Genomic DNA, 14400 nt, shown 5'->3' with positions numbered 1-14400 from the left:
ATTATTTTGGCATCTTCTTCCTCTCTTTTTTTTTTTTTTGCTAGCATTCTGCCTGACTGGTCTTGTAGCTCTTATTTTCTTTATAAATCAGTAGGTATAACCTTCTCCCAGACCAGAATCTGGGAGAATTCAGGATAAAGGCTGTAGGTAGCTACAAGATGAAGCCAGGACTTCAGATGCAACCTCCCAGGAATAGAAAACCAGCATTTTGCTTCTAGTTGATGAGCTGGTTGATTGCAAGCCTTGTCTCTTCTTTTGAGACTCACTAATGAACAGCAGTAAAAATGTAGTCCAGGAGTAGCTCAGAAAGCAGAGGTGCCTTGATTAGGTATGACAGAAAGAAAGCAGGCATTGCTAGGATGGAGAAAATGAGGGTGTGGAGCTGGATGACCCTGTGGATGGACTGGGGTAGGAGTAGAAAGATGAATTCATCAGGATCACGTGCAAAATCACACCCTTCAGAATAACAGAGTATTGAGCTACAACTTAATTGCTCATCAGTTAGAAATGAAAGAGGAGCAAAAGCATGGGGAGTTCTAAATAACAACAGGATGAGTAAGCTGTGGTGGTGTAGCCATGGAAAATGCAAATGTACTCAAGGGAGTCCCTCCCCTCTCAAGGGAGGGAGGACTGCCAAAGATCCTGTCCTACAAGATTAAAAAAAGTCCATTTCAGCCACCCTAGCTTTATGTGGCACTTGCAGCACACCAGCACTCTGCATCCACTGGAAATGTGCCTCTTTATCCTATTGTATTTCAGAAACACACAATATTAAGATAGTTACTACAGAGTGTAAGCATTGCTGAGAGTTTACATCCTGCTTGTCTGATATGATCTTGCTCACATTTCCATCTTCTACAAGAATGTGGCTTGTGCTGCATCCAGCTCTGGGGTCCCCAGCACAGGAAGGACATGGACCTGTTGGAGTGTCCCAGAGAAGGGACACTAAATTGATCAGAGGGATGGAGCAACTCTCCTTAGAGGAAAGGCTGAGAGAGCTGGGATGGGTTGGCCGAGAAAGGAGAAGGATTCAGGGTGACCTAATTGCAGCTTTCCTGTTCCAGGAGGGAGACTACGAGATAAGAGGGACTTTTTACAAGGGCATGTAGTGACAGGACAAGGGGAATTACTTCAAACTGAAAAAAGGAAGGTTTAGATCAGACATCTAGAAAAAGTTCTTTACGGTGAGGGTGGTGAGGCACTGCAACAGGCTGCCCAGAGAAGCTGTGGATGCTCCATCCCTGGAAGCATTCTAGGCCAGGCTGGATGGGGCTCTGAGCAACCTGGTCTAGTGAGAGGCATCCCTGCCCACAGCAGAGGTTGGAACAAGATGATCTTTAAGGTCCCTTCCAACCCGAACCATTCTATGATTCTATGAAAATAATGACTAGAAATAAAAATAAATTAAGCAGTGAGTGAACTCGAGAAGTGAACTGGTGTGGTTGGTTGGTAAAAAGGTCCTGTGCTGGCTGTGCTGAGGATGTAGTTGAGCCAAGAGGACTTCTCCAGCTCTGCCTTCCTAGGAAGAGGAGTCTTGGGGAGGGGTCTGCTCCAACTGCTTCTGCTCAGAGAAAATGATCCTACTGAGAGGCAGACCCAAACAAGAACGACCTGGCATGGCATATGGCAAAAATATCTAGAAGATTTTACAAATAAATAAATGTTAGGCCAGTAACCTGTACTCAGAGACTTTTTTCCTAGTGGAATTTTGACTTTGAAGGGATGTTAAGCCTTTTCTATAGACCTGTTAGAACTCGGGCTCCTCAGAGCTGACTTTGTGCTTATACTTTGCACTAATAAAACATTTAGAAATAATGCCATAAATTAAATTAATTGGATCATAAGTCATGGACTCCACGGCAAAATAAGTTGAACATGAAAATTTTATCAATTAGAAATGTACCGACTTTTGATTTTTTGTTATATATACACAAGCATTTGCATCTGTATCCTGTTTCAGTTTTTTTTCCTAAGCCTACTTCCATCCTTCCATGTCTTATTTATTTGATGATTTATGCATTTGCTACAGAAATATTTTGTTAAATATTGAGAAGTTTCTGATTTAAACTTGACTGTGATTTGAGCTGTAAATATTTCTTATGGACCTAAAAGCTTAAATTTAACATTAGGCTGATTTTATTTATCTTTATTGTTTTAATGTTGTAGTGAGACCAAGCAAGGAGAAGCTTAGTTCATTAACAATGAATGAGGAAGTAGCACAGCTATGCTGTCAAGGAAATGAAAGTGCATATAAAATACATTCAGGACTTTTTAATTAAGGGGTTTACTCTGCATTGTCCTACTTTTTATTCTTTAGTCTTCTTTAAAGCACAGAAAACATTTTTGATCGACAAAGAATAATTATCCTGGTTGCTTTCAATTAAATAAGTATACACTTCTAAAATGCCAAATAAAATCCACTGATATTGTTTGAAAAAAAAAAACATAGGGGGGTGGTAGATAACTCTCTGTTTCTGTAATCTGTGAATATATGAATATTGTGACAGACAGGATGTTCCTCGTTCTTTATTGTTAGAGTTAAGGTGACAAATCCACTTCTACAGTGGCATAAAGAAGGGCACTTTCATGGCAGCTGCCGAGCACCTGGCTTTGCTGCCCAAGGATGCTGCTGGTCCAGCAGAGTTTGTGGGTCTTCTCCACAAAGCTTCAGTGGAGAAATCTAAACCTGCTGGAGAGCCCTGAGGGAGGATAACAGAGTCCTTCCCTTCCTTTCTTTGAACAAAAAAATCCCTTCCTGTGGCCATGGAGCTCTCCCTGGCTCAGGCAGAGGTGCCACCTCCAGCAGCCAGAGCTTGACTGACCTCCAGGGCTTAGCTGGGCAAAGCAGCTGTGAATTTTACTGCAAAGAAAAGAAGGAAAACCAGATTTGTATTAGGCTTGTTTTGATTCCGCTACTTAAAACTAATCTCCGGTAGCTTTTTTATTTTCTTGAAAGCTGCTTTGTACTGACTAGCCCTTGGTATTTGTCAGATTCTTTGTTTTCTCTGCATATTCCCTACTGGCCTGCTCAGAAGCTCGTTAAATTACGAGGATTATTCAGAGCTGAACTGGATAATAAAATGGTCTATTGATTAGTAGACTTCTAATTAGTTGTCTCTTAGCATGAAAGAGAAATAAGATTTGATAGTAAACAAAGCAGAAAACAAATAGGGTGTTTCCAACATGTAGGATGCACATGCTTGTGTGTGGCCTTGTACATGAGTATTGTAATTTCCAGTTTATCATCACGAGCTTATTTCACTGCTTACAGAACTGTGACCTGCACAAGCAAACTCTCTGACAGATAATCAGACTAAAAATACAACTTAATTATTCTTTTCTTCCAGAATGCACTGGAAGAATGACATCATGATAAGAAATATGCTTTTGATTTTTTATGTCTTGTCATAGTAAAATAAAAGTTACAGCTAATTTTTGTTTTAACTAGGTTTTAGTGATAGAAATGAATATAAATAATATGTCAGAGTTTTAGCTTGAATGGTGAACACCATTAGTAATTAGTGAAACCTTTCTAACTGCATCACATGCCTCCATGCGCTTTCAATGTATAGAAATAACCTGTGGTCTTCTTTAAAAATGATGTGGATTGGTGTATTCCACCTACAAAACAGATTCTCTAACAGTGCATGTTTTTAAGGTGTGTGTGCAGATCTACAAGCCTTGTGTAGGAGTAGAGCAGTGCTGACATCCTCTGCCCCTTCCTCCAGTCACACTGTCTGGCGAGGTGAGAGCGACGCTGCTTGCAAAAGGGCTTCTCACTGAGCTTCCCAAAGAGGGAGGAAAGCAGAGGACAGACCATGGGATGTTTTGACAAAATAAGGATTGAACTTCTGGCAGAATTGCAGTGGATTTCTGTAGGAAGAGGGTTTTTCACTGGCCCTTTAATGCCTTTTCCATGAGCCACAAAACTCTTGTGAATTTCTATGGGTTCTGCATGCTTGCCTTGTTTGGGTAGGGGGAGAGTGTGTATCTTTTATTTCCTAATCTCTTTCTTTAAATGCAGTTCACTTGAGACAAAAACCAACTATTTACCCACACCTCCCCACAACTCTGTGTAATTCTTGCCTACTGCAAAATGGCTGAGCCAAAAGAGTAACTTATTAAAGTGTGAAAATCATTTAGCTCTCATGAAGTGTTCAAATTCCGGTTTCGTTAAGGATGGTTTTGTTTTGTTTTGTTAGACCTGTTCAGATATCAAGGGCTCAGTTTCATGTTGTTATGCCCTTTTAGAGAATATGAGTTTCTCATTCAGCAATTAGGTATTTCCTATTGCTTTTGTCCCAGTTCTGTCTGTGGGTTGAGCAGACTGTGGTGTAGTTTGCATGGCTCTTCTAGCTTTCCTCCCTGGTAAAAACCCTTCCCTTTTAAACCTGGCTGCTGGGAGAGAGGCAGGTGAGCAGCCCTCTGCTTTTTAAAGGCAAGCAGTCTTGTCAGCCCATCAGTCTCCTCATTTCCCATCACCTGGAGGTTGATGTCATAGCAGGAAATTCTCTCCAAAAGGTGAATTTCTTCATTAGTTTCACGGTCTTCCTCTAGGCCTGTAATTAGAGCCCTCCTGATAACCAGCACACAGCTGCACCCATTAATTAGCTCTTCATTTGAAGATTTCTCTCTTGGTGTTCCCATCCTTGTCAGCTTACAGCAGGTTCAGCTGCCTCCAGCTATTCTTTGAATCCATTACCCACGTCAGGCATCCCAGCCCCAGGATCAAGGAAGCCCTGAGCACCACTGTGACCAGGGGAGAGCCACCCTCCTCTCAACAAGGAAGAACAGCCAACATCACACCACGTGTGCTTTTGTGAGTGTCTGTGCAGGTATCCCACAGCTGCTTTAGTTTGCCGTGGAGCACCCAAAAGAGACATGGCTCAGGCTCTGCTGTTTACCCGATGGAACAATCAAAACACCTTCTGAATAAAGCAGACACCCAGTCTCTGAGGGCTTCTCCACGTTAGGGGATAATGGAAACACTCACTAACAGCCAAAGAAATTATTTATTAGGATATGAAACCTTTAATTTAGAAGGAAGACTTCATGTTGTCTTTTTTTCCCCCCTTACACTCCTACTCTGCAAAATGTAGCGAGGCCAAAATTTAATGCATTTGCACATCTATTTCTGAGCTACGTGGGTGCCTCTCAAAAGGTATGATTTTGAAGTAGAACAAACAATATATTGGTAGCAATCTTCCTTGAACCAACGAGGTTTTAGAAACCCAAAGATCCAGATCAATCAAACCCAGTATATTACATTCTCCACTCTGTTGGGTTTAGATTTAAACTCTTTTATAGATGTTGAAATTGCAAGAAGGATTCCCCAGCTGCTAAAAATGGCTCTGATGGAGCAGGACAAAATTACACCTGGAGAAAATACACTGGAAACTGAGACTTCATCTTTCTTTCTATCCGCTGCCCTAACTACAGGTACAGCCAGTTTGTCTTATGGTATGGATTTCATCATCCTGTATACATTTTGGTGTAGGTAGTTGGCCCTGTTATCTGTACAGGAGGCTGACACAAGGGGAAAAAACCTTTCCTGACCCTGCCAAAGGTGATGAGAGAATCTAAAAATTTGTGAAATACACAATCATATTGAAACATCAAATGTTGACAGAAGTATGAAATGGTATAAATAGCTTTATTGTTTACAGCATATCCTCAACCACACTTGCTCCCAGCTTGTTTATTTGTGCTCACACAGATGTGCTTTATGTACCCAGGAGGAAAGAACAAAAAGACTTTCATTTTTAATTCTTTTCCTTGCTCCTATTTGGGGGAAGAAAACGTGATCTCTGACATGCTCTCTCGCAACAAAGAGCAAAAGGCAGATGTGGGCCTCTCTCTTCAGATACCACTTCCTCCTCAGCTTCTCTTTCCACGTTTACAGCTTCATGTGCAAAGCACACATTGTTGGTGTGATGCTGCAGGTACTGGAGTTCATTCTCCTCTCTTCTCTGGATCCTGTTGCTGTTTGCAGGAAGACAAAACCTTTAGGTAATTTAAAAGTTTTCTCTTAGCTGCGCCAAGCTTGACCCTGTCTCTCAGGCTGACACTGCTGAGCCTCTGGAGATATTTCAGGTTCCCTAATAAACTCCTGTGCCTGAACTGACACTCACTGAAAGGAGAACACCTGTACTGTCACTAAAATAACAAATCAAAGAGATTTGTTGACATAGAGATTGTCAACAATCCATTCTTGCTCTGTGGTTCCTTTGTCCCCCTACAAAAAAGAAGTAGGGGCTTCCCACGTGACTCCCTTGTGGGGATTTAGGGCTAGTTTATTTAGGACTTTGTGACCTGTACAGAGGGGCACTTGCTGCAGAAAGCAGGGCAGATGATGCATTTACAAGCCTTTTAGACAGTGGCCACTCATGCAAGTGAGGCAGCCTCAATAGTTCCTAGACTGAAACAGGGGGGTAAAACCCCTTTTCCCAGCCAGAACATCATACCAAGGGTGAATGCATTCTACATGCGACACCTGACATCCTTGGTGTAGCTACAGGGGCAAAACGGAACCTTGTGAATAATTAGACACTGTAATTCTGGATTCTTTTTAATTAGAAAATCATGGGCAACGTACCTGAAAATTTCAGAATGCTGCTCTGGGTTTGTCTTATCTGTGATTATTTTTTTTTTTTACCCACAGAAGAGTGTCATATATTGTTTCTTTGTGTCTGCTTTTGTGGCAGTCAAGGAGAAAAATTTCATCCTCTTTGTTCTACAGGCATTTAGCTTTAAACATGCTGCAACAAATGTTTGATTTTGCCATTTCAAGAACAGAGGTTTGCAGTTGTTCACTCTTAATCATCCTTGGAAAAGATTTTGACACAAAGACTTGACTTCTTTCCCCTTCCTGCATCTGTATCTGTGTATCTTCCCATGCAGTTTGCCCCCTCTATCCTAGAAAAGGCAATGAGTACTTATGACTAAACCAGATAGGTGTGAGCAATCAAGCAGTGCTAATATTTGCATGAGTAAGAAACACCATTTATGAAGACAATTGAGACAAAATAAAGGTGCTCTGTGTAATTAGGGTAATAGCTGCATGTCATCATTTTCCCTCTGTATTATTATGACACTCTTGATTAACCAGGTGTAGAAGAATTTGGAAAGGCCAGAAAAAAAAAAAATGTTAGGGAATCGCAGTAGGAGGAAAGATGAAGCAGAGAATGAAAATATATGTGTGCCCAGAAAAAAAAAAGAGTGCATTTAATCTGTTTCTTGACAGTACAGGACTGGGGACTAAAGTCTGATGGCAGCTGTTAGTTCCAAACAGGTAGGATTGATCTAAATTATAGTTTCTTGAGAGAATGATTTTTTTTTTTCCAGTGACAGTTTTTCTGCTTCCATTTGCTTAAAGAAGGAGGAGGATCCTGACCTTTTAAGCAGTGGAGGGCAGTTCTCTTTAAGATTTTCATCACTACTGAGCTTGTTTTCCTGTGATCCGTGGGAATGGAGGCGTCTGCAAGCCAGCCTGATGGGTGCAGCCTGGCTGACAGCATGATGGGAGAGTTCAGAGCTCTGGGAAGGAGATTACAGACTTCCTGCCAGAAGGGGGTAATTTTGTCACAGGTGCAAGTACACCAAGTGTCACAGAGATGACACACAGTGTTGACACGGATGCTCATTTCCTAGAGTTCGGTGGTTTAGCAGGGTGGACTATTGCAGGAGTCTCCAGGGGTAAAGTGAAGACGTGGCATTGATGAAATCCCAAATACTGTCCCACTTCTCCCATGAAAACAGTTAAGGCTTCCTCCTCAATACCAGCTCTCTCTGGATAGAAATGACTTTGTGCACAAGTAATTACAAAAGTAAATCTCACTCAGCAAACCCACAAACACCTCAAAGTTGTTGGATATGTTTCCCAAGGACAATATTGAGGGGTTTGCAGGGGACAGGGCATCAGTGGAGGCCCACCTTGGCCATAAGAGCGATGTGACTCTCAAGATGAAGTGGCAATTTAATCCCTAAGGATGCACAGACATTCGTATTTAAAACTCACATAACTTTCACATTCATTAAGAACATTTGAAGTGGTGGATAGTGTATAAAATATCTCATTCTCATCTCAGGCAGCTTAATTTGTGCTTACCCTTAGGCTGAAGTGTAAGAACTGAAGGCTTCCACCTGTGTCTGAATTGCACATGCAAATTTTTTTGATAAAATGGTATCAAAAAAGACAATATAAAATAATTGGGTTTTTTTTTTTTTTTTTTGCTCTTGAGTAGATCTTTTTCCTCAACAAATTACAATCATTTTGAAAAACTGCCTGTTCAGTGCACTAGCAAGGATTTTAATGATGATATGTCTGTATAGTTCCTGTTTAGTTCATGAAATATGTAGCTTATTTAGATCTAAATCAAATCACAAGTTTGGCTTCTTCTGTTCTCAGTTGTGTATGGTGGGTTTAACATAATTTTTTTGTCTATGTTTTTCAAGCATAATGCTGTTTCTGCATTTTAGTAACTATAGAGATTTGTCTTTGTGATATTTACTACAGTGTCCCTTGATGTGAAATATATGCTATCCAACTAATTTCCTATCCCTCACTGCATTGACAAGCACATTTTCAAGTGATATTTTTTATATATTTGGCAAAATTTCTATTCAGCAAAACTCTCATGCACAGCTCGAGAGTGTGTAGTCAAGCAAATTCAGGTTCATTGCTTTTTTGCATTTAGTTTTATTTTTTGAATATTTGGATTTGATTCAACAAAGCACTCAGGAGTTTACTTAAATGCAAAGTTGCAAGTACTTAAGTGTAAAGTCAGATCATTTCTAACTGCTTTGCCACACTAAGCCCATAAGTGCCTTCACATCCTCTGGGTAAAATTTATCCCGGCTACACTGTCTATTGTATTTTCACATCACACCATAGCCCATCATACATGATACACAGAAAGAAAACACAGTTAGATGGACGGTTGTTCTCCAACAGAAGGAATTCTCTTCCAAGCTGTTTTTTTGCTGGGCAGCCAGAATCTGTAGGATATGACTTTCTGACCTAGCACAGCTCACAGCAAGCTGTGCTCTGGGGCATTTCCCCCTGGCCCTTCAAGGCAAGGCTTCTCAAACAGCATTTCATCCTCACAGACATCTGCTCAGCGTTTGAGAGGAGCTGGGATCTGTCATCCATCTTTAAACCATTCCTTTTATTTCTGTGCTAGTTAGCGCCCTGAATAACAGGACATGTGACAGTCCATTACTGTTAATGGTGTTATTGTAGAATCACACTTCTGAAAAATACTGCCTCGAGCAAAATATTAGAGATAATTTAGCACTGTCTTTCAGGAAGGCACATGCTGGGGTTAATGAAAGTTTGACTTAGTGAACATGAAAGGACCACATTGTTTGATCTGCTTGAAATGGTATTTATTAGATTTATTTGGATAATTTAGATAATTTATTTAGATAATTTTCTTAATTAAAGTAGGAGTGTTTTTCTTATTCGTTTTGCCCCCCAAATGAACTCCTTTGGTTGAGGACACAGCCCCGACAGGAGCTGTTGTCAGGCAACCCAGGGAAATGGATGCTGATGCCAGAGGGCAGGGAGACCACAGCTGCTGACCATGGGCACTGCCCTTTCTGTCCTCTGTGCTGGTCCCTGAGCAGGGATGGGCAAGCAAGGCTTGAGGGTTTGACCATTGCCACAAAACATTGGACAAGGAAACACGTAATTATGGCCTGGTGGTGTCCTCTGCCATCTTCCAAAAGGGGAAAGGTGCTGAGTCAAGTTTAGGGATTTCTAGGGTGCTCTCGGAGGGTCAGGAATTGCTCTGAATGAAAAAGCTGAGAGATTTCCAACTGTGAGAGCTATCAAAATATAATGTGCAGCTCCAGCTTTTAATTTTGCTAGCCCACACTCAGAAAACAATGTGTGGAACAAGAGAGCACAGTGCTTTTTGTTCCATCCACCAGCACGCTGCCTTAAACACTGTCTTAAAGTTTGCCAGCTTTAGGGCCAGGAGTCAGGTTCCAGCATAAGGCAAGTGTAAGAGCTTCAGGGCAATGGCTTTCCTCTAATTAGCACCGCGTGGCACAGACAGACATTTAACAAATAGGAATGCCACTTCCAACAAGCAGTGCAGTGTTTCTTTCAGCATTAACTGGTTTTGGTTGTGAGTGAGATGCAGCCAAACGAATGTACCTGGAGAGCCCATGTGTCCACCAAGCAGCCCTGCTGCTGTCCGTGGGCTGTTATTTTTCAATTCACCAGGAAAAGAACACAGTAGACACCTATTACACACACTTAGAATTTAATAATTGAACATTAAAAATCTAGGCACACTCTGCAAATTAACTGAGCCACACAACCTCTGGTCGAACCTGGCTCTGTTTTAGAGGAGGGAGATGTTTTTCATGCAGAGTAGATCTTTCCAATCCATTTCAATTTATTTTTCATGAAGAATGGTATCAAGACACTGCCCATCAGCTTTGCTTTACTGCCACGCGCTTTGGCCATTAGCAGTAACATGCAGACATGTCGTTTATCAAACAGTGTTGCAAGTTCAATATGCCTTTTAAAAAAAGGCAACACGCTGCCACTGAAATGGCAGCGAGGGTATGTCAGGGCAAGTTTTTATCATCTCCAAGCTCCTGTCAGGGGAAATGCAAAGTTGGTATCACCTGACATTTTTGTATCTCGCTTGTCTTTTTCCTCAGCATAGACATTCATTATTCAAAGCAGATTTGAGGGCTTCTGGAAAAGCCAAAAGGTGGGCGCTTGCTACGTTACAACTGTTGGTATTCATGAAAACTGTTAAGCCCAAAAAAAAAAAAAAAAAAAAAAATATTCTCCCTGGGCCAAATGAAATTGAAATGGTGTTGCTGTTAAAGGAATCCGCTGGCTAGACGCTGTGGCTGGATTTTGGGAGATTGGTGACTAGCTTGACAAACCTGTTCTCAGCAGTTGCTCGGCCGGGGTCTCTCCAGCACCTGTGCAGCACTGGGCGCCTGCTCTGCGTGCGGCCAAGGAGAGGCCAGATGTGCCTGGCGCGTTTCCACGCGGCATCCCGGCCGTGCCGAGCCGAGCCGAGCCGAGCCGAGCCGCGCCCGCTCGCTCCCAAGTGGGGAGCGCCGCGGTGGGGCGAGGAGCGGGGGCTGCTCCAGCACGACGGCGAGCGATCCCATTCCGCGGCGTTTGTGTGGAATTCTGCCGGATAATTTCTGCGGGGTTTTTTTTTTTTTGTTTGTTTGTTCGGGTTTGTTTTTTTTTTTTTTCTTGTTTTTTTTTTTTTTAAAGGCGTGCCGGGGTCGGTGTCGCACCGCTGCCTGCGGGTGTGGCGGGCGGCGCGCCGCTCCTCCCTCCGCCGCATCCCGGCGCGCTCCGCTCCGCTCCGCTCCGCGCCGCTCCGCGCGGTTCCGCAGCGCCGTGCGGCGTCCCCGGTGTCCCCGCGGCGGCGGCGGGCGCGGCCGGGGGCGGGCGGAGCGCCGGGCACTGATAGGCCGGGCGGATGCGCAGGCAATTTATCATCCCCGGCTCCCGCGGAGGCAGGCAGCGCGCCTGTCACCAGTATTGATTTCAGAGGATGGACTAAATTTCCTAGGATTTCCATTAAGAATTGAGCGGGGAGGAGGAGGGGGGGAAGGGTGGGGTGGGGGGGGGAGAGAAAGGAAGGGAAGGAAGAGGGGGGGAAAGAAAAAAAAAGACAAAAAAAAAAAAAAAAAAAAGGAGCCGTAAGCACGCAGGGTAGCCAGGCAGACATGGATATGAGATGGCACTGTGAAAACTCGCAGGTAGCTTCTTCTCTCACAGCCGATGCAGCGCACAGGCGAAGCACTGCCGCATGCAGGGTTTAAGATACCTTTAGGCTGACAGCAAGGAGGGGAAAGAAAAAAAAAAAAAAACCAAAAAAATGCATTTGCACCGATTTACTGAAAATTACTTTTTTTTTTTTTAAGCTAAAAAAAAATTAGAATATGTCTCATTGGAGATTTCATGTCATTAATATTAAGATCAAATTTCTGCACGATATCTGTTTTAAATCTAGAAAAGATTCTAAATTGTATTTTTTTTTTTCTTTTCTGCTCCAAGAAAATAACGCTTTGGTAGCCAGAGCATGGATGTTGCTGTTTTGTAATTTTTCTCGTCTGCTTTTTCTTAAACAATAGGCTTTTTTTTTCTTTTTTTTTCTTTTTTTTGAGCACGTTTGCTACAAATAAGTCTAAAAAGGAAAGGAAAATTGAGAAGAATCAAATAAAAGCATGAATAAAACCTGCTTCAAATAGTTGCCAGGCTGCTTTCTTTTTAACAATCTAGCAATTATTTTGGCTTAAATTATGCTTAAACCCTGACCATGCATGCTTTTCATCTTGGCTTAGAATATGTGTGTACGTGTGTGTGTGTACGTACGTGTGTACTTGTTTTGATTTGATTTTTTTGCAGTGAGCATTTGCACAACGGGAATTCCTGTGAGTTATATGCATGCTTTGATAAGAAAAATTGCATCTCAATGAATGACTGTATCTGATGGACTAAAATGTGGTGATATATAATGCAAAGTAGCTTCATTTTTAAATGAGTTGCTTCTAATCTTTTGGGGGAGGGTAAATCGCTGCATGCTTATGACAATGAAAGTGTTTGTGTATTTTCTCAAAGGTCGATTGTTTATTTGCTTGTTTCTAACACGAAGAGCGAGGTGTTTCCTTTTATTTATTTATTTGTTTGTTTTTCAAATAACAAACCTGCAAGGCGTCTGATTTAAACGAGCACGGGCTACAAAGCTTTCCCTGTTACCTGCAAAGGAGCAGACGGGTGTGTGTTTGTGTGAGAGCGCCCAGCTCCTCTGGGGAAGTTGGTGATCTTTTCAGCTCCTTATTCTCCCCAAGAAGAGTTAAAATGCCGTGGCTGTCTGGCGCCTGCGTGCACCATGGGAATTGTGCTGGCAAAGCCAGGGCTGGCATCAGGTGCGACAGGTGTATCGTGACAGTGGAGAAAGGCAAAGGTGCGGGTGAGGGCTGCCAAAAGAGGTTAAAGGGTTTTTAAAGCAAGGAATCAGCAGCTTCCATCTGCACAGAAATCTCATTTTCCCCCAGTAGCTAGAAAGGCAAGGGGAAAAGCTTTTCTTTTTGGTGCGTTTGTTTTGTTTCAGATGAGTCAGAGGACAATAAAGCAGGAGAGACGGTTCAATTTTGTTCTGGTTTACAGGTTATAACTATGCGTTGAGAGAGAAGTTATAGTTTTGGAGGCTTTTTTCATGATTGTGAAAAGGCTGAACTGGATCCAAACTATCTGACTTCATTCATTGCTGCAGTTGTGGGGCTGAGCATCAAACCTTCTTTCCTTTGGCACGCAGGGTGTATTGTGTAATGCTGTTTGCATTTGCTAGCTGGGCTTCCTCAGAGTTCTGCCATTAAGCCTTTTGGGGTTTTTTATTGTATTTATTTAAATCACTTGATGTGCCATTCTGTACAGCAGCTCTTCTCTCACTGCTCTGGGCTAATCAATACCTGATTTTGCTCTTCCCATAGCAGCTTACACCAGGGGGAAAAAAACAAAAAACAAAAACAAAGGCTGGTTGTAACCATGCCAAATGGCTCTGGCCTGTTGGTATCTTAGGCCACTCTTCAAGTTCAGGCTGAAAACATTGTGAGTTGAGTTTAGCATTCCCAGCTCTCTTCCTAATAATCCTCCACATCACCTAGGCATCATATATAATTTGACACAGCTGACAGCATCCACTTAGGAGAAGCTTAGGGCTGAGCCAGAATGGAAATTGAATTGCATCTCAACTCCCTAATATTAATGATCCTTCCAGGTCAGCAGAGGAGTAATTGCCAGGGCAGCCTGAGGAATTGTCCATTAAACCTGCCTAGATGGCAGCTCACCTGTGGAGAGATGCATCTAGGTGGCGTGTACAAAATGAATTCCATTTGCTTAATATAAGGTCTGCTGGACTTATGAATATCTCAAAAGCCAACGTGTGGTCTCAAGTTTAATACCAAGTAATTTTTCTGGTATTTTAAGATTGCTTATAACTAAGGCTTAGACAAATTGCCTTAGATGTGTCTGAAAAAGAAAATTCACAGAAAAATCTGGTTGGTGATTGTATCTTGAAGGTCAAGCCTGTATTTCTGTAAAGGTGTGGTTTGATCTAAAGGCTTGTGGCATGAAGCAAGAAGAGAAAAGTTCAGGTTGTCCATGTTCTTTAGTCCTTGAGGTAGCTGCACATTTAGAATAGCCCATTAATCAGTCCAAGTTGGTATACACAACCTGATTAGGTGGGCAGCTGGACCTTTAAATCCCAAATCAATATTCAGCAGGAATTCAGAGGAGACAAACAGCCTAAGGACAATGTTTAGAAACTCAAATGTGCTTTATGTCTTGGTGTAATGCTGATTTAGCGAGAAATCCCAGTCACAGTGCGAGAGGATTTATTTTTTGAC

General features: G+C 42.2%; 1 protein-coding gene across 39 annotated transcripts in view; it reads left to right on the top strand.

The window, feature by feature from the left end:
• The window catches only part of NRXN1 (neurexin 1), a 674512-nt gene that overhangs the window by 610192 nt on the left and 49920 nt on the right, over positions 1–14400 (top strand). The window contains exon 1 of one of the 39 annotated variants that reach the window (XM_068186607.1): positions 11654–11751. The exons of 37 other annotated variants lie outside the window; for them this stretch is intronic. In XM_068186607.1, the coding sequence (XP_068042708.1) occupies positions 11719–11751 (33 nt within the window). In that variant the 5' untranslated portion in view covers positions 11654–11718. Of the gene's footprint in view, positions 1–11653; positions 11752–14400 lie in introns of those variants that run through there. One more of the 39 variants, XM_068186606.1, reaches the window with a different exon arrangement.

Source organism: Anomalospiza imberbis, chromosome 3 (genome assembly GCF_031753505.1).
Source record: "Anomalospiza imberbis isolate Cuckoo-Finch-1a 21T00152 chromosome 3, ASM3175350v1, whole genome shotgun sequence".
Lineage (NCBI taxonomy): Eukaryota > Metazoa > Chordata > Aves > Passeriformes > Viduidae > Anomalospiza > Anomalospiza imberbis.
Note: the sequence above shows the minus strand (reverse complement) of the source record. Positions and strands in the feature narration are given on the sequence as shown.